Source organism: Tauraco erythrolophus, chromosome 2, assembly GCF_009769465.1.
Source record: "Tauraco erythrolophus isolate bTauEry1 chromosome 2, bTauEry1.pri, whole genome shotgun sequence".
In the NCBI taxonomy this organism is placed as follows: domain Eukaryota; kingdom Metazoa; phylum Chordata; class Aves; order Musophagiformes; family Musophagidae; genus Tauraco; species Tauraco erythrolophus.
The window spans coordinates 97,264,338-97,290,775 of NC_141466.1; the positions used below are offsets into that span (position 1 = coordinate 97,264,338).

The window sequence follows — 26,438 nt, forward strand, 5'->3', positions numbered from 1 at the left end:
TCTTTGTGCGCTCCCACCCATCCCAACCCCCGCTTTTCTGTCCAGTCTGTCGCAAGTGGAGATACCACCTTCTCCATCCACCACAGTTTATTACTTGTTCTGTCTCCCGGATGGCAAAACTGCCAGCTAGCTCTGGACAGATCCTCCCCAGCTCCTGTGCTAACACTAGCATAGACTGAGTGAGCCATTTGTCATGTAAGAACCACCAGCTTTGCAGACTGGAGTGGCTTGATAAAAATCCCACCTCATCTAAAACCCAGTTTCTGACCTGGCGCCCCCCTGTAAACTGCAGTATAAACCCCACTCCTCCTGCCCCACCATGCAGTTCTCCAAGAAGTACCAGACTGGGTAAAAACACAGGCTACTGTCACCTCCACAGCAACAGGGTGAGGAGATCCCTTTTGGTTTGCAGATGCCTCAGATATTGGTCCAGATTTTGTGTACCCTGCACTGGCCACGTTCTAGTCTACAGGGCATGGTAAAAAGAAAAAATAATTAAGAAAGTCTGTCCTGCTCCCCCTGAGAGATGTCCAAGAAAGGCTGGCACAAAGTAAAAGCCTTCCATTTGGCTCTGGGTAGAACAAGCTGTATGATCATCTATGTATACATATATATGTATATATATGTATGACAGTGTCTGCCTCTTTCTAGAGAGCAGCTGCACCTTAGAAAGGCTGATCTCAAGGGAGATCCTAGAGCACTGCTAGGCTTCCTGGCACACAGCCCTCAGCCCAAGGCTCAGCATCCTGGAGGGAAATGGATTCATCAGAATACCAGTCTGCTAGGGACAAGTGCTGATAGGCATGACAGGAGTGTCTGATGTGTTCCCTACAAAGCCTGGCTACTAGCACCCAGAGGAAGATTAGGGTAGCCCCTTTTCACATGGCGCACTACTCTGCCTTTTGCATTCATCCTAAACCCCAAGGGATGAAGACGTGGAGCATGAGTGACCCAGAGTTACAGCATGACCAGGCTTTACCTAATAGACTCTATGGGCTCAGCTCCCACTTTGCAGAGAAGCAGAGGTCTAAAGATGCTCCTCCAATGGGAGGGGAGGGGAAGGAATCAGGGAAAGCTTAATAGACTGGTTCAAATGCCACCACAGGCCCCCTCCCAGTGCAGGGAGGAGAATGGGACAGGACCTGTAAGGGGCTTTATTCAGACAAATGCTTTTGGAGGCAATGACAAGGAGAATCTAATGTGCTTACTATGAGGAGAGACAAGATATAAGGTAGGGGAGGAGATGGTTGCAGCATCCCAGGCTCAGGGCTCAAAGAGTGGAGTAAGGCCCTCTCCATCCTCATTTTCTAGCACATCCGTCTCCAAAGATGGCTTCACCTTTTTGAAGAGAGATGGAAGGTTCCGGATATGAACCTCCTTGCGGAACTGCTCCCCGAGGGACTTCTGCAGAGGACAGACAGGCAGGCATCAGTCATTACTGCCTTCATACCCCTCCTCAGCTCAGGGTCAGCCTGCTGCAGATCAGAGGCAGACTTCAGATTCTGAGCCATCCCTAGGCCCAGACCCCATGCTTGCATTTTGGGGAATCTCAGTGCCAGAGCAGAGGTAACCACCAGTGTGCCAGCTCCCCAGCTTCTGATTCAATGCCACCAGGCTCCAATGCCACCATCCTCACAAAACCCCAGCAACCACCTAGCAGCTACATTCAAACATTTTAACACACTGTTCCCCCGGGCATCCTTGTGCAAGGTACCCCCTGCCTCTCAGTGAGAAGCCATTGCTGGAGGGGTTGCTCAGTCTGTGCTGCCGTCCTCACTGTACCTCCAAGTTGGAGACAGACAGGACAAACACTGAGAGTATGCTGCAATAGTCTCCTGGCTGGAAAGGGAGGCAGTTGGCGAGAGGCAGGTAGGCTGGCTTCCCCGTCACTTCTGCAGGGTATGGGCGTGAAATGAAAAAGCTTCGTTTTCCTCCAGGATGTTACTTACCCCAATGCAACCTGCGATGAGGCGCTTGAAATGATCCTTCCGGCGCTTGTCTGCCACCTTCTGCAGTGTTGGGTTGAGAAGCTTTGAATCAAACTGCTCCAAAGAGTCCATCTGGATGTCTGGGACCTGCTCCATCACTGCCTTCAGCTCAGCGTAACGAGGGCGCTGCAGGGAGAAGTAATGGTTAACACAGCTGTGCTGGAGGAGCAGCCCTACCCTGCTTCAGGGACCATTAGCTCCTCTGCCCCTACTCAAGTGGGCATGGGATTAGTTTTACACAACTGCCCAGCCAACCTCATGTCTGGATGAAGAGCAGAATTTCTCACCAAGGCCTCGTAGGTCTGGAAAGCCAGGTGGACAAGAGCTGCCATGCAGCCATCATGCTGCCCATGTATTTGTAAGCCCTTCAGCACACTTGTGAAAAACCAGGACACGGCATCAGGCAGGAGGTTTCCTGGAAGCACCTGGGGAAGAGGCACTGTCAACATGGAAGCAGGATATTGACACATAACTGCCTTTCTGCAGCAGCTTGGTCTTCTCGAGGGACAAGGTGCCCAGGGGTGAAACAGCCATGCTTCTCACTACATTCAGAGCTTCCTCTCCCAACTCTGCCCAAACTAATCCCTTCTTCCTCCCAGAGGTACCTGTTTGAGCAGTGGCCAGCAAAGCTGTGTTGTGGTTCTTTGGCAGGACAAGGTGTCCTTCCAGGAGAGGGATGTGAAGGCAGTGATCAGCAGCGCGGTGCAAACATCCTGAAAAGGAATCAGAGAGGGAAACCAGTCAGAGGAACTATTTCCCACCTCCGGGGTTCAAACCTGAAGGGAGCCAAGGAGCAATCCAGGGACTCTATACGAGCTCCTCAGGGCTGTCTTCTGAGAATCCTGCATGCTGCTGCTGCTCCAGCTGAAGGCGCTCAGAGGTACCCAGTGTGCACCATTGTTGCCATGAGGAACCAACGCCAAGCAAACTTGTTCCCTTCATCTCCCCTGGAAAGGCCCTGGAGCACCCATGGACTCCCATCAGCTGCTACTGTCAAGTCACTGCAAAAGCTTCTGCAAGAGCTTCTGAGGTGTCCACAGGAGAGGAGTACAGAGGTATTGGGATGAACTCTGTGCAGTGGGTTGTGTTAACACTGTGGCTCCTGTGCCAGCTCTGGCAGATTTTACAGAAAAAAAAGAGCTGCTGGGCAAAGTTCTTCTTTGTGAAGGCTGGCACTCAGGATGGAGGCAGAGCCAGGGAGCACTTTGAGGGCTGAATGTCCAGGGCCTTGCCTGCAGAAGGGCTGAAACTCTGTAGCTGCATGTTATACTGGATCCCAACCCCCATTTGCTTTTTGGCTTCTGCAGCCATTAACAAGGCCCTTAAAAATACACTTATGTTTCCAAGAGAAGACTCACACTAGGGAACACTCCAGCAGCTTAGATCTCTGTAGCAGTGTCTGGCTGCCCCACAGACAAACATGACAAAGAGTACAGAGAAAGGATGGTGGCAGTCAGAGCATGTGCTCTTACCTCTTGCTTCATCAGACATTTGCCGAGCTCGGTGAGCTCTGCGCTGGCAGGAGCCGTCACCTCTGTGGCCATTGCCTCATCATCTGCGGAGCAGAGCAAAGGCAGCACTGTGAGCATGGCCTCCCAAGGACTGAGACACACAGGAAGGCACAGCGAGAACTAAGCTGGGGGCCAGGAGACCGTACACAGAACCAGTACGCTGGCACAGCCTGCCAGAACATCTCCCTCCAACCAGAAAGGACCCACCCTTTGTGGGGCAGGAAGGGCACCCGCTAGCTACCTCCATCTCTCAGGAAGACTGCACATTCCCCTCTTCTTGGTACCTTAAGAATCAGCTGCTCCAACATACTACCTATGAACCTTACAGCACATTTGTTCCTACACTAGACCAGGTTTTTCTGTGGCCCCGACACACTGTGCAGGACAGAGCTGAAGGTTTCTTCCAAACCTATACCCCTCACACACAAATTCCAGCAACAGGCCAGCCTCTCCCTCAAGAAAATGAACGAAGAAATGGGAAAAGTGCTTGTCTACACCAAGGGCAGGAAAGGCAAAGGGAGGCATTTACTCACCGTCTCCGTCTACAGCAGCAGTAGTGTTATGCTCAACACCTTTCTTAGAAACACAGCAGACAGCTGCAAAAACAGTTGCAGGTCAGAGGAGCAGAAAGCAGAAGATGGGACTTCAGAACATGCAGAGATTATCCTACAGCTGCTGCAAGCTCCCTCAGCTCTTACACAGTATCCGAAGACTCTGAAAGCCCAGTGTAAAAGCCAAATACTCCACTACCTGGAAGGCTGAAACACCCCACCCGCAGCATCCTCCCACAGGGGAACCTGCTTTGAACTACTGAGAACTAGGAATACGCAAAAACATTTGAAGCCTATAATCTAGGAAGAACACCACCTAAAGGCAACAAGGCCAATCAAGAAAGGAGACACAAGGTTGAGGATGTGTAATCGCTATGCGGAGTCAATTTTCCCAGCGTCTCTGCTCAAAGCCATGCTGACAAAAACATGATGTTGGAGAAAGGGAACACAAAGAAGGGAGACTGCTTTAGGGAAGAAACTCTTCCCTTCTGTCTGGCTAGAGACGTGGCAATTGTCAGCCACAAAACTGCTCTACAGGTTGTCCACAAATCAACGTCCCATATTGGGCTCCAAAGCACAGAAAGGGAGAACTCAGATTCCAAAGGACTGGACTCCTACAGGGACAGTGCCAAAAACATGGAGCCCTAAATGCTAACAAAACAAAACCAAGAAACTCTCTTCTGAAGGTTTTTAGTTGATCTCTTACTGGGTTTTAGCTAAGATTTTGGCAGGGTTAACTGTCTCACACCGGGCTTCTAAGGATTATGTTAAATACTACTAGCCATTCTTAAGCTTTACAGCACACTGGAAATTCCTGTTGTCCTCTCCAGGACAAACTTCCCAGATACCCCAGGGGACCTAGCTTCATTTCACTTACTGATGAGATCCATGACTTCTCGAGTCAGCAGCCTGACCAGCTGTTCCTCAAGCATCTCCTGAGACTCAGGGTTGTCGTCTGCAGCATCATCGTCACTGAGAAGAACAGGTTTTAGTGTGAAAGGAGCCAATGTCTCAAATCATCCCCTCTGCCCAAGCACAGGGAATGAGTCACCATCAGGGTAAACACTGTTTTCCAAGCCCTTCCGTAAGCAAAGGGCCACGTAAAAGACCAAAGCTCCATCCCACTGCCCACTGCCCCCTTATATCCAGGGGCGGAAGCTTACCAGAGCATGCTTCGCTGGTTGATCACCTGCCATTTCTGAGACAATCTCTGCTCAAGACAAAAGGGAAGATTCAATACCTTTCTAAGGAGCTATGCTGGACACAGTGCAAAGAGGCCCAAGTGATAGCTGCTGACAGAAGCACAAAAGCTTTAAACACAGCTCTCATGCCAAGCCCCATTTTGAATGGGACAAGAACTGTGCTGAAGATGCTGTGGCTGTGCTGGCTGTAGGATCTGAGTGAGCTGTCAAAAGAAGGAGAGGACAGGCAAAAAATAATCCCACAAAAATTCCCAGGGCTGAAGACTGAGGAGCCAATATCCACAGATTTGAATTCACAGCAAGTGGTGCTGTGCAACAGCCAGGGTTCAGCGCACCTCAAAAGCTCCCCCTAACCAGCATCAAACTCATTCAGTATCGAGGCACTGCCCTTGTCTCTGCTGGCTTCAGAGAGACAGACACTCTTACACGTTGCTGCCCACTGCTGCAAGGAATCTGGGTTGCCAAGGAACAAGCTCTGAAGAAGCTGTTTTCTTACCACGTGCAGATAGGTAAAGAGTGGTCCCAGCATGGGGCAGACAAGGGTTTCGTAGTATTCTGAAGGGCAGGAGAGTACCAAGGGCTTCACAAACACACCTGCACAGATGAGTTAAGGAAGAGATCCAGTACGTATGGCCAGCTGCTAGGGAGCCTGCAGCACACCATCCAAATCAGCCTATTCCACCAGGAGGTCAAGCAACAGACACCTTGAAGCTCATCTTCTCACAGCTCTGAATTAACAAGTGGTATCTCTATACAGCAAGAGCATGAGGTATACAGCCCCTTCCCCTGACAGTTCAGCTAAGAAAGCCCATTTCCTAGATGTGAAACTGAACGTCCAGCCCTGGAAAGTGGGTCAGGAACCCCAGATATCTCCCACACAAGCACGAAGTCTAGTCAGACATCCTACTGCCAGGCTCCTATATTATCCAAGCCCCCTTGGGCCCCAGAAGGCACTACCCACCTCTCGTGGTGCCTCCAGGAGCACAAAATCCTTTGCATTTATTCCCTTTGACCCCACGCACTGCTATATCAGCTCGTGCCCTGCTAGGCTCACACCTCATCCACACCAGGTTTGCCTACCTCCTCGATCACCCTTCTGTGCTTGGCCATACTGAAAATGATGCGGGTTTTCAATTTATGTGTTCAAAGGCTCTCTAGCTGGCCTGAGACAGTGATGGAAGGATACGGAGCATGGGACGCAGTCTGTAATCAGGAATGTTGTTGAGGTTGATGAAAGCCGAGCTGAGGAGCTGGGTGGCAAGACCCTCAACAGTGTAGAAATCCTGTTGCATGGAGGGACCTGCATTTCCCAGGATGTGGAAACTTCAACAAAAAACAAGTTACTTGCAAGCCTGCTAGATAACAGGTACCATTCCTCTGGCCTGCAAAGGCTACAAGTAGTATCATCTTGATATTACAGTGACCATGTTCTTAAATACTGTAGAGGGATTTTTAGCACAGTATCTCTTTTTCCCAGGATATCTGCAGAGGGACATTGAATTAAGCATTTAAGAACTAAAATGCACTTTCAAGTGCTGATGTACCCTAACACATGATTAAAAGTGGCAAAGAGACAAACTAGGTCAGGATATCAGATAAGTGCTCCAATCTGACTACCTAACTGCAGAAGAGCTAAATGCAGATTCACATTTTGAACTACTTTTTCCAGCGACCGTGTTCGTTGTGTATGCAGTAGGTTACAACCATCAAGCAGAGTTCACCACTGCAGCTCATACTTGGATATTACAGGATACAGCTCACACGAAAAGTCTAACTCTAGAAGTCAGCACCCAGCAACAGTCTACAGCTCCAGCTGTGCAACGTTGGATTGTGTGTGAGATATCTGGTGCTCTTACCAGTTGTCGTACAGGGTACAAAAGAAGCCCTGCATCCTTTCTAAGACCGTTTTGTACACGGGAGAGTCATACAGCTCCAGCAGAGGTTGAGGGAGACCTGTGGGAAAGAATAAGCTTCAGTTACATTAATGAGAGAGCACAGCACACCTTCAGAATGCACTGGGCAGGCCTCAGCCAGCTTGATGGCAGCAAGGAAAGCCCTTGACAAGATCAATGTGCAGCAAAATGGGAAAAGGTGCAGTGACCCTGGGGCAGAACCTCCCCTCAGAGGTCAGCCAAGTTCAGGTTAATTGTACCCAGAGCAGAGGTGCTCCCACTAAGGCTGTCATAGCCCCCTCATTTTTCCAAAGCAAAACTTACTGGAGCTATCAGAACCCGGTTAGAAACAAAGCTGACATTTGTGCAGCTCCTCTAATAGCCCATCCCTTCAGGCTTGTATTCATCTCTGTTGGGACACAAGCTACTGATGAACTATGATATTAAAAAGTTTAGAGCAGAGATCAAAGGTCTTGCCTCTTATGTGCAGTGGTTCACAGACAGAGAGTATATAGGTCATAGAAAACAGGTAAAGGAAGCATCTCCTCATTTTACAGATAGGAAATAGAGATAAGACAGACAAAGCAACTTCCCCAAAATATTTTGCTGTCTGTCAGAAGCTGAAATTAAACCCCAATTTCCAGAGTCATGTCCACACTTCATCCTCAAGGCCACCCTTGTCTAGAAAGGCTTCTGTGTTCACAACCTCAAATCTATTTTAAAATGGTTGCAAAAGGCTCCTTTTAATACATTGTCTGGAAAAAAACGTCAGGACAATGCTGCAGGACTTGGCTCTTGCCCTTCAGAGCAGGTCTCTGCACCAGCACTCAGGGATCCTGCTGAGCACTAGTTCTGCTCAAAGACAGACAATTACAGTACCCTAGTCTCTTCAGCCTGAAATGCCATGTTGCAGAGAGTACCACCCAGCTGGGATAAACAGTTTGGTAAGATACCCTTCGTTTCAAGCAGAAGAAACCCATTTGTCTGAGACTAATAACTTATTTAACTTCTTAATTTCAGCAGGTTCAAATCATAGCTGAGCTGCAAATACTATGAGGAAGCTGTGTCTCCAGCCCCTCTTAACATCCACTGCTATTGATGGACCACTAACTCAAATACCTCTGAGAATCTGCCTACACATTCCTCCCAAAGAGAAGTCCCTTACCTAGGATGGCATTCTTCTCCACCTCCAGCATGTCCAAGGCCTTTGCAAATGTCTCCCCCAGCCTAGCCACCATCTCTGGCATGTAGAGATTGTTGTGAGTCCTGAAACAGAAGAGCTTTGGTTTATACTCATGTTGGTCAACCCCTTTTGCCCTTGACAGTGGGATCCTCTCCTTCAGCTTGTGAACAGGTCCTCTGAGGCAGATGATGAGGAAGGTGAGACCAAGCACGTGTGCATGGGATCCCCCTTCCCCACCTGCAAAAATATTGGGGAAGCTGACCCAACAGAGACATGGAGTGACTCCACCTCATGTCCTGAATCTCCTGGCTGCCCCTACCACTTGAGTTCACCCCACCCCTTGCAGGCACTGGCAGTAAAAACTCCCAACGATTCTCCAGTTGATGCTGGCAACAGCTTTTTAGCTTGGCCAAAGGGATCAGAGAATGACACGACATGGACTGTAATCTCAAAAGATCTTGTGCACCTGAGGCCCCTGCAGAGGGAGGGGCTGTTTCAGCTCCAAAATACACACACTGCCCCCCAGGGATGGGTCACAGTCCCCAGAATGGCAGGTGGCATTGGAGGGACTCTAGGGAGAACATCAGTCTGATCAGATATTTGTGGCAGACGTGTGCCCCCTGGAAAGCACATCCAGCTGGGAACAATTCCACATCGTGAGGAAGCAGCCATGGTCAGCTCTCCACAAGGAACACCAATTCAGCCACGGGTGGCTGGTTCTTGCCATCCAGGCCAAAATGGGTCCTCTCTTAGCCAGGGTACTGACACTCAGAGCTGGACTTGGCAGGGGGTGTCTCTCTCACCTACCTCTCTCCTTTGAGACCTCAGACCTCCACTCTGGGTGTCGCCAGCTGCACACAGCACAAATCCTGCAGCCTCCTCCAAAACTGCAATGCCATTGTACCTGCTGCTAGAGGTGATCAAGGGCAACTCAGTATCTCCCCCTAGAGCAGCATTTCCCAAAGCAGGGGGGTACATGGGAATGGCTGGGGGAAGGGAGCGCGGACAGACCTCAGTATGTTCTCCAGAGTCTCAGCTTTCACTTATGTCTTAATGATTTTTTAATTTCTTTTTTTGAAAGTCTGTGTTCACAATCCTGGCAACCCCGATGCAGTGACGTCTGCCTGAGTTTGCAGAGAGCCTGAGTTAGCTCCGAAATGGCAACTATCTCATTTCTCTCTGCAAATGTTAAATACTTCCCTGCTCACTGCACGTGAGGGAGGCAAGTATGTAAGTTTCTCTTAAGAAAGAGCTACGTAAATGACTTCTTAACAACTCATACTCTCATTCTGGGCTGGATCTAACACCATGCAAAAGGCCTCAAAGGGGGCACGAGCTGGTTTTACTTTCCCAAGAGGGGACAAGGAGCAGCCCAGCCTCCACAAGAGTTTGGATAATGTTGTCCCACTGACTCAAACACCTGTGTGTTTCTCCTTGAGGCTATCCTGAAATGTAGCTACTAAAATCGTCTCCTCCCTGCTCCATACCCATGTTGGCTTTGCCTTATGCTGGGCAGAAAGGCAGTGGGGTGTACTCTTGGACTATTGAATTGCAGTGGTGAACCTTGAAATCCCACTGCTCTAACCCCAGCACGATGGGCCAGACAGTCTTATCCTGAAGCTATGGCCATGGTCCTTAGTTGTTTCAGAGTCCTTGAAGCATTTTCTCAAGTTTGACAGTTGGGAGGGCAGATGCTCGCTCACACGCCAATCTCCCTTAATTAATACTTTAGCAAGGTCCCAGTAGTAATGGAGAGAAAACAGCTAATCAGCTGCTCCCCATGGGAGTTAAAAAAGCATCCAACAGCCCTCATACATGATGAAGATGTAGCCCCTAGGCATGTTCCAGCTGAGATTCTCAGCAGTAAGCAGCACTCCTGGGCATCCCATATACAGGAGAACACGGAAAAACAAAATTCAAGAGACATTTATGCTTTAGAAAAGACAAGCAAAGGATATGGCAGGACTTGGGGGATTTTTAGTGATGGTTACAGCTCTGCTGGAAAGAGCGTCTGATGCCTAGAAAGATGGGCTTGAAGGCTAGAAGATGAGTCTTTTAGGCCAGGCCACGCTTGAAGAATTTTATCCAAAGCTGGAGACATCGACAATGAAAACGCCAACAGCATCCATGTCTATCCAGCAATTGTTTCATCAGCATTAATGCCTTGGTAACATCAGTTTCTCATCAAGAAGAGTTCCAAAACAGCCTTTGTCCATGCAAAACATTTGCTGAGCCTGACCAGTCTATTTGCAACAAAACACGAGCAAATCGTAGCACAATAAAGGTGCAATGCCAATCAGTTCATGCAGCTACCAACTCCAGAAATGCGCCTTCATGTCAAGGTAGCTGGAGATCATGATTTGAGTTTAAATTCAGGAGAGAATAATTTAAGCCAGAAGCTAGAAAGCACCTAGATGAAATGAGGTATCGCAGAGGACAGGAGAATCATCACTCAAAAAGCTGCAAGCAGTGATTAACAAAGCAACCTCAAAATAAGTAATACAGCTACCAAGACAGAGACAAATATGGGTAGGTACAAAAAGATGCCACTCAAAACTACCTTATTTTTCCTTGATACCTGGGCTCCCTCTCATTCTTCTCAGCTCTTTGGTCTCAGTCATGACCTACCTTCAAGCTACTTACCCTGGCAAAGACCCAACTTTCACTGTGGCTGTCTGCAAACACAGAAGAATGCCACACGGTATCCAGAGAGCAGCAGACCCAACTGCTCAGCCTGCAAAACTCCTTTTCGCATACTGGTGCCTGACTTGGTGCTCAGTTCTGCTGCTCAGTAGGATCTGTGCTACTGCTACTTGCAGATCTGCTCACACAGTATCCAGTACAATCTGTGAGGACTTCCCCATCCGCTTCCTGCATAAGCACATGAGCAACACTGGACCTTGCTTATCCCCACAGAAAGCTGCCTAATGGCATAGAGCTAAGAAAAGCATCCATCCCCAAGTAGTAATGCAACTATGTTCCTGAAGGCATCCTCAACACAGGTAGCCTTCCTGCCAGCCAGCTTTCTTCATATTCCTGTACTTCCTGCCTGCTGACAAGCTGCTAGATTCCATATTCTCTTGTGTAATCCATATTAAACAAGATCTGAGGAAGCAATACATGGAAAAGGAACTCAAAGTCAGCAAAAAACCACATCAGAAGCTCCATAGCACAAGTTTCAACTTCTCCAGAAGACATAAGCATCATCAACATTTGCACTGAACAACTATGAGCTTGCAGTTGTCACACAAAGAGGCCTCTACATCCAGCAGCAGCCAGGAAAGGTATGAGGTGGAGGATCTACTGCTCTTAATACATCATTCATTGTTTCTTGTTGGAGAATCAGACCTTAGGAAAAGCCAGGTTACCTCTGAGTGAAGTACAGGCAGCTCCATGTATGTTACTACCATGTGCTCAGAAAAGATTTTGGTCTGCAGGGTAGATGCTCAAACAACAGGTGCATTATCTCAAAAAACAGCCAGGGAGCCTCTTCCTTTATGTAGATAGGGAAGCACTGGCAATAGAATGTAGCTCATGCGTTTTCCTGGAGGTGGTAAAGAATTTCTGCTTCTTTACAGGTAGTTATAAGAGTTTGACAATAGTTTCCTAAGCTTGTTGTAACAGAGATCCCAATGCAGAAGTTCTGGCAAGAAGAAGAATCACACAAGCAAATAGTCTGTCTGTTGCAGCCTGTTCAGACCTTGGGTACTGGTTTAGTTGGTGTCCCACAATATGGAGCACATTTCCAGGGTCTAGAAGAAATGACATGAGGCTACCTCTACTCAGGCAACTCTATTCTACACCTGTCCCAAAAGCTCATCAATAGGATCTTCAGCTTTCCAGGATAAAAGGCAAAACAACTTCAAGCACAACGCCGCAGCTGTAACAAGATGGTTCAAGCCTGCTCACTGGCCCAAGCACCACCTGCTGTGCTGCACAGAGCTTTGCAGTAAGAAGCACTGCTAGAGTGGGCCAAGACAGCATGTGCTTGTCCTACCAGTCCAGCATGCTGCTTCTCACTGGAAGCAGCACAGTCCTGAGCTCAGACTACCAAACATACCTGTCTAGGCAGAGCTCAAGTAACAGGGCTGCTTTCCTCAGACCTGGGACCTGAAAAATCTAAGTGGACCTGAAAATGCTCTTTCCCAATAGGCTCCTTCCAAGGACAAAGCCTCACAAGGCGTTCACATATGTAACACGTAGTGTTATCTCACAAAATAACCCCATAAGCCTGGCAAAATCCCAATGTCAGTGATCACCCTGACAGATTCTTCCTTTATGATTCTGTGAACTGTGTTATTCAGGATTCCCCTTTTCTGCCTTCTCTTGCTCCCTCCTCTGGCTGCCCCAGATGTACACACACAACACCAGTGACGTGCAGAGAGGCACTGCAAGGTAGCAACAGCCTGAGAGTATGCATCCTCTGATTTCAATAGCAGACAGTGCTTCAGGAGGCTGGTGTTCACGTTCAGCAAAACCAGCTCAATTTAACACTGAAGAGAAAACAATGCCAACAGGATGTGATGAGAGCTGGGACTGCCCTGGTGGTGACTGGAGAGGTGGCCTTGTAGGGGCTGAGGGCAGAGCAGAGATGTTAGTTGAGAAACGATTAACTGGGTGGCAGATTTATAGCAGTGGAGGTGGGGGAGGCAACCCCAGCCCAAGCTCCCGTTGGCTCTGATGGACTCTCGTAGGCCAGGCCAACAAACATCCAGAAGGCTCCAGTTTACCCAGTGCTATTCCCCACTGTGAACAGTCAGGAACAGTACTTGGGCACCTGCACCAGCATGTGTTCCTGCTGGCTTCACTGGGAGAACATGCTCTGCGCATTCCATGTATTTATTACAGTTTGGCTTTCAGAGATTAAGTCAACATAAATGATTTCAAGTCAACTTGACCCACCTTATAAGAGCAAGTAAATTGTCAAAAAGCTTCAGGACCTGCTCAGTGCAGGGATTACGGTAGATTGGACTGCCACTGGGCATGTATCCCACCAAGAATCCTCCAGCTTTCGCCTCTTCAGTAGCTGCAGGCCAACGAGCTCGTTTCACAACTCCCAAAATGGTGTACACACAAAAGCTTATCTGCAGCAAGATATGTGGAGAGAGCGTTTCTTAGTCAGAGGACAACCTGAATAAATAGCTTTTCAGAGAAACCCACTGCCATCCCGTCTTAAAGGAAGGCTCTATAGTGAGACGGATCTGGTGACAGGTAAAAACTCTGGTGAGTTTGTCTCCTGGTTTCGGCTGGGACAGTTAGTTTTTCTTTTTAGTAGCTGGAAGAGCTCTGTGTTTTGGATTAAGTATGGGATTTGTTATGAGTAGAATGTTCACAGCACAGTGATGTTTATTGTTGGTGCCGAGACATCAAGGACTTTTCAGTTTCCCATGTTTTGCCAGTGTGCAAAACACAGGCTGGGGGGAGCACAGCTGGGACAAAGGGCCCACAACTCCTAGTTTAGGATTTGAACTTAGATTTAGGATTGAGGGCCAAATCAGCTAATGGAATATTCCATATCATGCAACTTTGTGCTCAGTATGTAGATGAGGGTTGACTGGGAAGTTGGAATCTCTCTTCTGGGGGGAACTCTCTCAGAGTTTTCCCTCTTCCCCCCCGCCCCCGACCTCTCCTTTCAGGCCCCCCACTCATCTGGGATTACAGTGTTGGGACTTATCCGTTTTGATATCACTTGCTGGGACGGGACAGGCGTTGGTCACCAAGTGGTGAGCAATTACACTGTGCATCACTTCTTTGTATATATTATTATTATTATTATTAATGTTCATGTATTATTTTTTATTACTCTTAATTTTATATTATTATTATTAAATTGTTCTTATCTCACTCCAGTAGTTTCCTTCCCTTTTCCCCTTTAATACTCTTCCCCATTCCCCAGGGGGTGGGGGAGGGTGAGTGAGCCGCTACATGGCTTTAGTTGCTGGCCCGGTCAAACCACACAGTTTGCTGCCAAGAAAATGTAGCAACCGATCTTGCTACATTCTGTCATCTTCTGTGACCCTTGGCCATTGCAGGACTGCCAAGGAACTGGCTATTAGACAAAGTGTCAATGCATATGGTCCCACGAGTATGCAAGCAACCAGGTAGGCTGCCCTCTAAAAGGAAGTGTCTACACCATCAGTTCCTCATCTCCTTCATGTGCTGGGACGATGTAGAGATCTGTGATGACACAGTGGCCAAACTGCTTTAGCCCCATATCACAAGCACAGCTCTCTGGACTGCATTTCGGTGTCTTCTACAAACCTAAAGATAGCAATTCCATTTGCAGCCTGTCCAAGAAGCAAAGACATTTCACTAACAACTCAAGGCAAGTCTCCTCAGACGAAGTTTAGTTATATTCCATGCTGCAGTCTCAGCATGACACCTTCCATACTGCCTGGCTCAAAAAACACAATTCACTGCACCGTATTTCCAAAAATCAGGTAAACCGATTGCTTCTCCAAAACCAAACTTTGTTACACAAAGAGTAGGGAGTAATGTGCTGCACTCTGCTGAATAATCTGGTTTTGTGTGGTCTACTGCAGCTTAACAAGGCAAAAGCCAGCCTGTTATTCTGCAATCTGAAAAACCTACTGATCTGCATCCTAAAGTAGTAGATGATCAGGAGAGATCTTGTGCATAACCACAACAGAACTGGGGGACAGAAGGAGGCAAGTCCCATCTCACTAAGGATTATTCGTCTTCTGATAATGATACTCACTCTAGAGCGGTTCAGGCCACTAGGATCTTCCAAGACTGGATCGGCAATTTTGTTGTCTGCACCCACATAGGAGATAAAGGCTTCAGGATCCAAGAGAACTCTGGCAATAGCAAAAGACAGTAATGGAGATTATGGTTTGTACCAGGAGATTTGAGCAGAGCTTTGCACTGGCAATAAACATCTTAACAAATATAGAGCAGGCTAGAGAGACTAGCTAGTGCTCCACACTGTACATGAGAACATGGTAAAAAGCACCAGAGACACGTGCACTCTCCAAACATCTCCAGTTCTCTTGAGCCATGGGGACCCAAAAACCTCTGCCTCTCTTATGAAGATAGCCCTGCTGGGAAAACTTGTGCATGCCCAGCTGCCCAGGGCTGCAGGACACCTCAGCTTTAATAAGAGCAGCTCAGCTTCCCAGCTTCTTCTGGAGATGAGCAAAGAAATCTTTTCTTTCTCATTTTCTGCAAATGCTTTGAGCATGCTGGGAAGTGTTCCTCTATCACCTTAACTCTTACCTAGCAATTTTCAACAAATGGCATTTAGACTCAGTTGGCGGTTTCTGAACTGCAGGAGAGCGACTACCACAAGGACTGCTCAGAGCGCAGGTGACGAGCATCCCACTATCTTCATTTGGTTTGTGCATTCCCTTATTAGGCACAACATTATCTTTGCAACACCTCCAGCTCAAAGCTCAGAAGAAAGACCCATACCTCTGCATCTCTGGGGAGAGCCATAAGCCAGCAACAGGAGCCATGAGCTCCTCCAGGAAAGCTTTCTGCCGCTCATAGTCCTTGAACTGGTTGCTGACGAGGACGAGGGCCTCCATAAGAGCACACTTCTCCATCTGTGTCAGAAGTAGCTCATTGGAGAGCAGCTGCTTCACGTGGTTGTACAACATATCAAAATTTGGCTAGAAAACACATCCAAGAGGAATAGTGTCATGTATTTGGTGTGGAGGAGGGCCACTGGAGGAGGCAGAGTGTACTGTACTAGACAGAACAGGTAGAGGAGCATGTCTAAGTTACCTTTTCTCTAGATAGCCACATCCTTCTCAGTCTCAAGTTTCTCTGAATGTTCAGTCTAAAAGAACCTCTTTTCTTCCCTATCCCTCTATCACCATCCTGCACCCAGTTTACTTTAGTCTCCAGAATGACTAAAATAAGCAGAGGAAATCTCTCTCTTATAGGCAGTGATATACCTTAGAGCAGTGTCACACCTCAAAATAGTTCTGGTGCTTTTATTTGCTCACAGAAAGTACCTTGCTCCTTTGGCTCTCAAGCGCCAGACGTAGGACTCTCCCGTTTCTTTGCTCACAACTAGGTTAATAACAATTTATAGTTATCACTATCTCCACGGGAGTGGATGAGTTTCTTCCCTACCCACCCTAGTTGCAACCATGTCTTCCTGTAACTTTGTACAAGAATGAGCAATCATCTCCTTCAGCAAAGTCATGTGAACATATTTTGGGGCAGCTTCGGGCCCCTGGCTCTTCAAGTGAGGGTGTTTGGCTGGCCATGGGAAAGAGAGCTGCAGCTCAAGGACCAGTGGAGTGGAACAAAGACAAACCTGCTAGTTCTTAGCAGCTATTGCAGAATGCAGACCGGAACCCCTAAATTACCTTAATTAGCATCCCTTCAAAACGTCTTTGTTTAAACTAGCAAGGTCTTACAGTACTCCCACAATCCTAGAGCCAATCCACACAAACATCACTGAAGAAAGTAGTTCAGAGGTATGCATGTTGCATGCAGGTGGTTTGCTGAAGCAAAACCAAACCAAACACTGGCTCATGGATTTTAAATGTGTTTGTTTTTATCTAGTCTCCTGAAGCTAATCCAGAAAACAAATACTCTCCTCTTGCTCCTACATTCTGTTAAGTAACAGAATAAAGTCTGGAGATTAGTCATTGCTAGCGTCTTCAGCTAAGGAATCAAAAGCACCACAAGTGACAAAAAAATGGAAATTCAGCAAATATTCCAATAAAACGAATCTAGTGCTGCTTGTATCCTCCTCATCATCCCTTTTGCATTTAACTCGTCACCTTTTCATTTCACTTTGCAATTCAACTGTTCAGGCAGAATTTTTTTTGGAGGTGGTGGGGGGAATAAGGGAGGTACAGTGCATAAAACTTAACCATTTGCACAGCAGGTACATTTCTTGGAAAAAAAACAGAGGCTGTAGCCAAGGAAGCTGAAGATCCCACAAAATCCAGCTGAAACTGAGGCAAGACTCTTCATGATAGAGTTGATTTTACATACCAAGACAAGCTCAGGGTAATCCCGACACATCTTTATGATTGAGGAGCATGCATGCCTTCTCACATTCTTCACTGCTCTAGTTCTAGGAGCCTGGACAGACATAACAAACTTCAATGCAACAAAACAAAAGTTCAGACAAATGCAAGGTATCTTCAAGAGACAAATGCATTACATACAGTTTTCTGCACTGTTGAGTACAGATCAATAAAGCATTTCCACAACCCCATCCCAAACAATCATGCAACAACGACATCTACTCTGGAGCAGTAGCCAACTCAAGAAGCCCATGTTCCAACAAGCTCTACTCCAGGAGCAAGGATGCCATGGATCTCGTTCACTATTTCAGGACTCCAAGCACTCCCTAGGTAGCTGGCAGCTTTACAGCCATCCTTCACAGCCACATGTACCAACTACTGAAGAATGAAAGCTAATGAAAGGATTTCACTCTCAGGAATGCCAGCATAGACCAGGGGACTACGTGCACTGGCCTTAGGCCACACCTGTGGCCTTCCACGTTTGTGAGCCGAAGCTTATTAGGCTATGCCAACCAAGAAGAGATTAGTTATATCTAGACTTCCCAACCCTTTCAGGAGCAGGACTATACTTGAGAAGCCTACTACGGCAGAGTCTTCAGACTCAGCATGATCTCAAATAGAATATGATTTGATTCAACTGTTATAGCTCATTAGTAGATAATAATAAAAACGTACCTTACTTTCTTCTATAACTTCAAAGGTAACTGAAGCAAACAGCTGTGAGAAAAGGGAGGAAAAAATCCAAAAACTCACATCATTTGTTAATACCTAGCACTCGCGTGTCTTTTGAGCTCAAGGAATATATGATAGGACTTTAGTGCAGTTTCATTAAAGTCAGTGGAGAACCCTTGACTAAGCTGAAAGATGAATCAGCAGCACAGCGAGGTCTTGAAACAAAGCATGGTGTTTACTGGCCAGAACATGCACTTGATGTTAAGGCTAGGAACTAAAATTTGTGCTATTTGACATTGTTTCTTCTTGAACAAGACTCAGTCTCAGTTTTTCGAGGATAGTCCTTCCCTAACAGTGATGCCAAGAGGAGTAACTCGTGCAGTTTAGTACAGGGGTCTCGCACCACAAAAAGTCTACCTGATTTTTGCACAGTCTGCAAATACCTACCTTGGAAAGTACTTGCTGTAGGTATTCTGGTCGGTAAGTGACAAATGGGAAGAGTGCAGAGACATTGGTGAGCACACAGGACAGGATGAGAGGATCCTTTGTTTCAAAATTAAGGACAAGCTGCAGCAGATCTATGCCATCATTCACTGGGATTTCCTACAAAGGCAGCAAAGGGAAAGGAGGAGGAAAGAAAATAGGAGGCAACACTCATTACTTCAGCCAGTAGCACACATCCTACAACTCCTAGAGCTAAGCCATGGAGCTGCTGATGTCATATCAGGCCTCTCAGCTGAACACAGCTCTTCTCAAAGCAGAAAGAAAAGCAGTGGAAACCTCAATTTAACGATGTGCACTTGCTGAGGGAAAAGGACAGCAGCATTGCCATTGCTGGTAAAGCAGTCTTGAGATGTCAACCTCAAGTCCCCACACTATTGCTTGCACCTCTGAGAAAGCCCAATTTCCTCTCAGTTTGGCTCCTAATTCTCCTCTTGACTCTGTCCAACAGATTCCATGCTTAACCAACCACATGAACATATGTAATTATTTTACTGTGACTGGAATGCTGAACTAAAGTACATGAGCAGCCTAATCTAATAAAAAAAAAAAAAATCAAGTCGGTCTAGACTGAGGAAAAAAACATTTTCCTTCTGATTCGTCTACTGTTGAAAAAAAAGAGAAATTGCTTCTGACCTCCTACTCCTTAAGCATAAGTTTCTCTCATTTAGTTAAAAGTTAAAAAAAAAAATCATCTAACCAGGGGATAATTAAAAAGAATAAACTTCGGAAATTTCTGCTTAAGCAGTCCTCTTCTCCTCTAGCAAGGCACTATGTCAAAGCATGCCACCCGAGTGCTCTCCTGCAACTTCTCATGGCATAGTGTCCAGAATCAAGACATGCCCAAGCGTAAGCCAGTATGACTCTGGTCTCACCTAAAGAAGGGTCACTACTCTTCATGAGAATCACTCACCAAACAATGTGGGTTTTTGCATGGAGATAACTGGTTACTACAGACTTTTCAAGGACAACATAACTGAAAAAACCCACTCATGTCAACCCAGAACAAGCCAGGAGAGTAGGCAAGAGCATCTGATACACATACGTCTTTATCCAGGGTTCGAAACATCTGGCTGATGACGCTCTCGGAGAAGAAGGTCATCGCATCCCACTGCACAAAGGACGGAGAGAAGATGGAGCAGAGACCTTCGCCTGTCTTAGCTGAAAGGAAGAGAACACTGGAGCTCTCACCATGCTCCTCCCCACATGCACAACAGCAGGTTGATAAGCTCCTGTGCTGAACATCTTAGCACTCAAGTATTTTGGTCACACAGCTTTCCCTGCAGATGCCTGGCAGGGATGCGCCAGGACCAATTATGGTACTCCCATGTGATTTGTCTCATTCAAGTGAAGGCTCCTGAGACATAAGTCTCACCTTTGAGATACTACAGGGAGTAACACCAACAAATCACTGAAGGGAAAATGAGGGAGGCCACATGCCCAGACTCAGCACTGCAGGCAAGACTGCCCTCGGTGTGACTTTGCAGAGCACCAAGTGGGCTTCCTTCACAGGAGGAAAGCAAGGTGACTAACAGGTGGATTTGCCAGATAGGCAGAACTTCTCCAGACAAAAATAATCAATATGTTAGAGATAACAAGGCCCAAATAGTTGTAAAATTGTATCAGAGGGACAGCTGCATCTGTTTTGCAGAGAGATTTGAGGGAAGGAAAAGAGGAGCCAGGGACTTTATATTAGCTATTCCACAGGTAGACTGCAAAGGGTTAAATTTGGGGTGGGGTAGGTTGGATTTGATTTTGCTTTTAACTTGCAAAGACCTTAAAAGCCTGAAAACCTGGTGTTGAGTCTTGGCTCCCTTTTAAGAAAAAAAAAAAGTTTCTTCTTGGCTTGAATTAAAAAACAAATCCCATATTCCTGGTTTGTTGGGTTTTTTTGTTTGGTTTTTTTTTTCAGGTAACTCACAGTTCATGGGTCCAGGATCAACAGGAGCTGTGAGTTGGTACTTCAGCCATTCACCAGCCATTTGGAAGCCAGTTCGAGGGTCCAGACGACAAGCCATCCTCATCACCTCTCCTTGCTGAGCTCGGAAAGCTGCAGTGAAAAATCAGACACCATGCAACAAGCTGATGCTGCAAATGCTCCCTTCCCCAAAGCTCACCTGCAGCTTCGCAGACCTGGGAACATTATGGACTGTTGCTCTGGCAAGAGCTGTGTAGTAAGCTCAGATACACAGTCAGTAAACTAGGTGTAACAGGATGGGCAATTTTTGAAGCGATTTAAACGGACCAAGCAATGATGGATTAACATAAAAAGAAATGCAATTAAAATGCAGTATGAATTATGAAAATCTATGCTAAACCCCAGTTTACTACAATTAAGCCTCTATTTTTCATCTAAAAAATTATTCAAACTACACGTTTGCTGCTTACAAAGCACCTTGAGATACTGAGAGAGAAAAACAGCATTAGATAACTACCACTTCCTTCAGCTAAACACACTTTTTCTAGATTATTCAACTTAACTCAGTTTAGATTCTAGGCTGACAAACTAATGCAAACTCAAAAAACCCAAAGAAGTCTTGTTTTCAATTTCAAAGACATTAAAAGCAAAGTACAGAACAGGAATTTAATTTGTTCCAAATATTCCAGTACACGACCACATGAAAGAATCAGTTCTGCTAACTACAGATGCAACTTGCATTGTTTAAAATGCAGGTTGCATCTGTAGTCAAACAAATATAATTATTTTATCAAGTAATTATATTTTGTGTTTCAAAACAGTTTTTTTTTTTTATATACATAATACCTTCAATATAATTTAACTCCCTAAAACTATTTCAAATTCTGGCTTTGTGTGTTTAGCTACTTTTTGATTTTCACCCAAACGGATTTATTACAATAAGTAAAAAATAAACTATGTAATAAGCAATAAAAAAATGCAACACTTAAATCCTTACTTTTTACATTTATGTTTGAAGATTAAGTAATTTATTAAGTATATCCTCCCAGCCACCAAGTGAGTTCCAAACTATACCAGCCAGTGAGAAACAACCACCATTTTCGGAAGTAAAATAGAAAAAGAAAGAAAAAATAGAATTAGTAATATCCAGGGTTTCCTGTTTTCTGCTTTAAGATCATGATTAAATCTGGCTCTTTTTAATTGTTCAACTCCAGCTACCAGTACTGAACCAGAAGCTTCTTAGCAGGGCCAAGGCAGATTTTCTTTCTGGAATGACATTTAAAGTCTTTTGCCAGCTGCTTTCCTCTCCTAACCCGAGCAGGACTCCAGGCTGTTTCATTTCCTCCTCAAGGTGACCAAAACGCACATTTTCTTTGACGCTAGGTAGCAAATGCTACTAGGCCACCTACCTCACCAGCAGGCAAAAAGTAAGTAAAATGAAACACCTGAGCTGCCACAGGAAAATCCTAAATTAACTCAACTCCAAGATCCAAGCTGAAAGAGCCAAGACACAAATGGAAGCTGCCAACATGGTAGGCTCCAGGCTCAGACAGCAACTGAAAGTAGGAGGAAAGGCACAGACGACAGTATCCACACAGGGCAATGGCAACTTACAGTTGAAGAAGGCATTGAAGTCCTCATCGCTGTCAAAATCAAAGCGGGAGTATTCACAACTGGGGCTGTCTGTTTTAGAGGGAAAGCCCACCTGGAGACAGAGTGGACAAGGTCAGGAAGGAAAAGGAGTCACCCATAACAGCTAACACCAGCTTCAAGGAAATGAAGACTGAAGGCAAGAAGCAGACAGTAAAATGTTGAGACAAAGCTGTTTGCTCAGTGGCCTGGAAATCACGTCTCTGGCAGACACAATAAAAATGTAGTTTCTCCCCCACGATCCACAGGCCATGTTCACCTAGGCACCTTCTCACACCTTTCTGGCCACAGTTCCCACATACCTTCACTAGGTTGGTCATAGATGCACGGAGATACTTGGGAATCGTAGCCAGCAACAAGGGGTCACGAGACAGAACTTCGTGCCGAAAGAGGGCTCCCCATGTGATCTGGGTGGAAGAGCGTAGAAACTGGGGGGAGAAGAGAGAAAAGAGGGGACCAAAGAAGGATTTCAGTGCTGGAATCTCCACCGCTAACATCAGGTGTTGCTAGCAAAAGGCAACAGCAAATTACACTGACTGATATTCAGTTGAGGCCAAGGCACCTTGCAGGCACAATCCAAGCTTCCAGAATGCTAAAAGCCTAAGTAAATACTAGGGTTGACGGCAAATTCTGCATTTTCTACTCAGCACCTCTGTATTAGGCACTGTTCCTTATGGGGTGCTAATGGAAGAGGAAACACTCTGCCTTCCAGGTCTTCAGCTGAAATAGAGAGCCTGGAGAGCAATATTTGGCAGCTGAAGTTCTGCAGTCTTCTACAGGTTAGCTCAATTATGCATTCACATATTCTTACACAGACATACATGAGACTTTCAGCCCTTTACACACCTGGCTGGGATGGGTTGTGAAGGCTAAAAACGAGTCAAGGTATTTTCCAAGGTTGGTTGGCGTTTCCACATCAGCATCTGAGCCCTATTAGGAAGACAAACAATTTCAGACAAAATACTAGCTCTATGTCACACTGGGCTCACAATGGTATGTTTCCGAGTAAAGCAGGAACACCACATCTAAGGCCACAGACTGTAAAGGAGCAGAGACAAAAAGCAGTGAAGTGTGTTTTTTTTCTGAAACCAGTATAGCCTGAGAAGTAGCAAGTTTTGCTGACCAGCCTGGGGGTGCTGGAGACACCATCACTCTCAATCAAGAGAAAAGACTGACTTCTCAAATACTAGAGTGCTGATAAAACCAAATTCATAACTGCTGCTGCTACCACAAGTCACAATTTTACTCCTATTGGGTCAAACCCACCCAGCAGTACCGAAGCACAGGAATTTGCAACTGTAGACTGTAGAATTTTACAAGCAAATACACCAAGATGATTTCACTTCCATTCCTCCACGTATTTTCTGCGTTTAATGTATGGACATCTCTTACCAATAACTTTCTGGAAAATGAGTTTTGCCTGGAGCTATAAATTCAAGGTTTTGCTGCTCCTCGCTAACCATAATACGACCTGGTGCCCCTCAAGATCCCTGTTCTGGAGCTGTAGAGCTCAGTGCTGCCTCTCCTGAGTGAATATGGATGAGAGGACTCAAATCCCCATCTCATTACTTCATTATGGACAAACAGCTCTCACTGCCTAACTGCAAATGAACTCACTGAAAGTAGTAACACACCCTTTGTTTGCTGTCCATTCTTTTTAGGGATAAATTCCGAAATGTTGGAGGTTTTTTTCCCCTCCCTGGGAGAATTCACTTTGCTCTATCACTTGCACAGGCTGGCTGCCTCAGTATCTCCAAAACCAGCATCTCTCAACAAGCCTGCCTTCTTCACTGTGCTGAACGGAGAGAGTGGGAATTCAATAACCAGCACGGCATGCAAAGTATCAATATGCATCTCCTTCTCAACATTGACACAAAGCATTGGAAAGATGAACAGCAGGAACGAAATCTCTTTCTTCCTTCAGCTTGAGAGAATCTTCGTAGAACAGACAGGTATATTCACGAGTTATTTTTAATAGGGAAATTTAAAAGGCTTCCAACACAACAGTAATTTCCCAGAATAGTTTTTCTGTAGCAGTAGACAGCAAGCAACTAGACCAATTTTCAATGAAGCTTCAGCATTTCACAGGTTATAGAAGATTCCTAATTATAGTAGAGGCCTGGAATCAGTCAAGATCCCTTCATTCTACATTGCTATGACTTGGTAGGCTACAGTTATCCCAGATGGGGATGGCAGAGCCATTTCTGCCTTTTCCAAATGCGTGGAGAGAACCCTACAGCTACCAAACGTGCAGAGAGAACCCTGGTCCTACCTTGGATCAGGGTTGCCTCACTCATTCTAAAATCTAGCCTTGCCAGGGCTGCTGCTGGTATTAGTAGAGACTTACTAGCAATGCACACAGCTGGCTGCCCAACGCGCACAAAACTTGGCAAAGTCTCTTCAGGAAGACATAGTGCTTCTCCACCAGGCCTTCTCCATCTGCTGTCCTGGGAACGAGGCGAGGGGGGAGAACGGGATCAGTTACTCACACTGTAGGTAACAGGTACACCACTATCTTGTAGATAGAGAACTAGAGCAATTTGATTTTATTGCAGTGGGATTTTCTTTGCTATTATCAAGAAGTATGGCTTTATTGGTATCTAAAACCTTTGAAATTACCTCTCGGAAAGAGTCCCTCCTGATTAGTTTCAGAACAAAAGGGAGAGCTGGGAAAGCTGTGATATTTACACCACTTTATCCTTCAATTATGAGATTTAAAAAAAACTTGCAGTTTTTCAGGTTTGGAAAAGAAACAGTGGTTTTGTTCTCTCCTAACTCAGTCCCAGCTTCCTGCAGTTAAGCAGCACTCTCTTTTGCAAATCACATCTACAAAGCCATTTGTACGCAGTTTTGTGCGAAATTACAGCAGCAGGATGGTACTCACTGGGCAGCAGACAGAATGTAGTGCATGGCAACGTCTCCAAACAAGACCATCAGAGGCTTCCGATCCTCCAGCTTACCCTATGTGTAAAACATGTCAAACGCCTCAATTAGAACATAACCACCTATTCCCATCTGCAAGTGAAATTAGGAGACTCCTAGCTGCCCTCCCATCTGGGGAGAGGCTTACAGTCCACAAACGATGTCAGTCAAAAAGTGTCAAAATAATCTAAGGTATTTCTGATCTCAAGAAGTTTCCCCAAGCAATCCCACCACAAGAACTTTAAACTGAAAAACTGACCCCAAGACATTAACTCTTCTTCATGGCAGACTGATATTATTGCTCAATCTGAAGAACTATATAGGAGAACAGGATGAAAACAAAGGGGAGCAAGAGGAGCTGAGAAGGAAGAACTCACTTTCCTGCTGACAGCAATCAGGAGACACTCTGCTGCTCCTAATTGGAGCTCAGGCTCATTTAGGAGCAGACATAACATCTCCAAGAGCTTGCAGTTGTCTGCTGTGATGTGGCTCAGGGCTACCCAGTCAATGTAGCCAGCCAAGGTGTTGAGTGCTGCTATCCCCACGCGGCAGTTTGCCTGGGCCTGTGAATAGAGAGGAGGCAAGAGGTCAGAGCCATGAGATACACCAATTCCCATCTAAAGTCGTCCACTCCCTGGAAGAACAGTACCAGGAACCACCATGAGAGAGTAAGAGACTTGGACCCTTCTGCTGCCACCCCTCACTCCTCTCTTCTCAAGGACTTTGTATTATGGATGAACAAATCCATCTGTCAATGAGAACTGCAGGTACTAGACACCAAAGTCTGGGAAAAGCCTAGTTCTAAGCAATCCTGGTCTTAAGAACGACTAATGCACTAACTCCCACATAGCTTCACTCACCTTTGGCTCCTGAGTCAGATCAGTCTTCTGAAAAAGAAAACAAGAGATGGTAAGTGAGCAGCCACAGCACACTCTTCCACCCAGCCACTGCTGGACAGGCTTCTTCTCAAGAAAGCAGCCAGAAGCAGCTTCACAACAGCTCCCTAGTGAGTGAGGCTGCACCACAGTCTCCCGCTCAGGACATTGCTGCAGCCATCATAACCACCTCCGCAGCCTCCTGGCAGGTAAGACAACAGGACTTCGAATTGCAAGTTAAGCCACAATTTCCTTCTCATCCAAAAGATGAAATCCAGTCAGCAGGCACCAGCGAGACACAGGGGCCAAGAAGAAAAGGCACTTCCGTGCTCCCTGGAAGCTTCCAGGGAAGAAACTTATGACCTTTTAGAGCATCTTACATCCGGAAGCCAGACTCTGAAAGATGCTGGTGGCTTTTATGTACCAAGACTGACGTCTGAAAAGGGTAAGAGATTTGTCCATGGTCAGAAAGGCGGCTGGAGGGAAAGCTGGGGCAAGAGCTTTTAGCCTGATTCCCAGTTCCAAACACTCAACAGCAGCAATGCACTGCTTGCACCATCTT

The 26,438-nt window shown here is 46.2% G+C and overlaps 1 protein-coding gene across 4 annotated transcripts in view; it reads right to left on the minus strand.

Annotated features, from left to right (window-relative positions):
• Positions 1 to 354: 354 nt before the first annotated feature.
• The window catches only part of XPO5 (exportin 5), a 30,713-nt gene continuing 4,629 nt past the window's right edge, over positions 355 to 26,438 (minus strand). For 2 of the 4 annotated variants that reach the window (XM_086631656.1, XM_086631655.1), the window contains 27 exons: positions 25,862 to 25,888; positions 25,379 to 25,564; positions 24,964 to 25,040; positions 24,427 to 24,526; positions 22,926 to 23,009; positions 22,382 to 22,507; positions 22,044 to 22,134; positions 20,433 to 20,561; positions 19,557 to 19,672; positions 18,458 to 18,613; positions 18,014 to 18,055; positions 17,304 to 17,411; positions 15,759 to 15,958; positions 15,046 to 15,145; positions 13,230 to 13,411; positions 8,310 to 8,410; positions 7,109 to 7,205; positions 6,439 to 6,575; positions 5,749 to 5,846; positions 5,214 to 5,260; positions 4,928 to 5,022; positions 4,033 to 4,095; positions 3,461 to 3,543; positions 2,594 to 2,701; positions 2,276 to 2,413; positions 1,950 to 2,114; positions 355 to 1,404 (listed from right to left, as the gene is read on the minus strand). In XM_086631656.1, the coding sequence (XP_086487782.1) occupies positions 1,264 to 1,404; positions 1,950 to 2,114; positions 2,276 to 2,413; positions 2,594 to 2,701; positions 3,461 to 3,543; positions 4,033 to 4,095; positions 4,928 to 5,022; positions 5,214 to 5,260; positions 5,749 to 5,846; positions 6,439 to 6,575; positions 7,109 to 7,205; positions 8,310 to 8,410; positions 13,230 to 13,411; positions 15,046 to 15,145; positions 15,759 to 15,958; positions 17,304 to 17,411; positions 18,014 to 18,055; positions 18,458 to 18,613; positions 19,557 to 19,672; positions 20,433 to 20,561; positions 22,044 to 22,134; positions 22,382 to 22,507; positions 22,926 to 23,009; positions 24,427 to 24,526; positions 24,964 to 25,040; positions 25,379 to 25,564; positions 25,862 to 25,888 (2,997 nt within the window). In that variant the 3' untranslated portion in view covers positions 355 to 1,263. Of the gene's footprint in view, positions 1,405 to 1,949; positions 2,115 to 2,239; positions 2,414 to 2,593; positions 2,702 to 3,460; positions 3,544 to 4,032; positions 4,096 to 4,927; positions 5,023 to 5,213; positions 5,261 to 5,748; positions 5,847 to 6,438; positions 6,576 to 7,108; positions 7,206 to 8,309; positions 8,411 to 13,229; positions 13,412 to 15,045; positions 15,146 to 15,758; positions 15,959 to 17,303; positions 17,412 to 18,013; positions 18,056 to 18,457; positions 18,614 to 19,556; positions 19,696 to 20,428; positions 20,562 to 22,043; positions 22,135 to 22,381; positions 22,508 to 22,925; positions 23,010 to 24,426; positions 24,527 to 24,963; positions 25,041 to 25,378; positions 25,565 to 25,861; positions 25,889 to 26,438 lie in introns of all 4 variants that reach the window. The other 2 variants (XM_086631657.1, XM_086631654.1) reach the window with 2 other exon arrangements.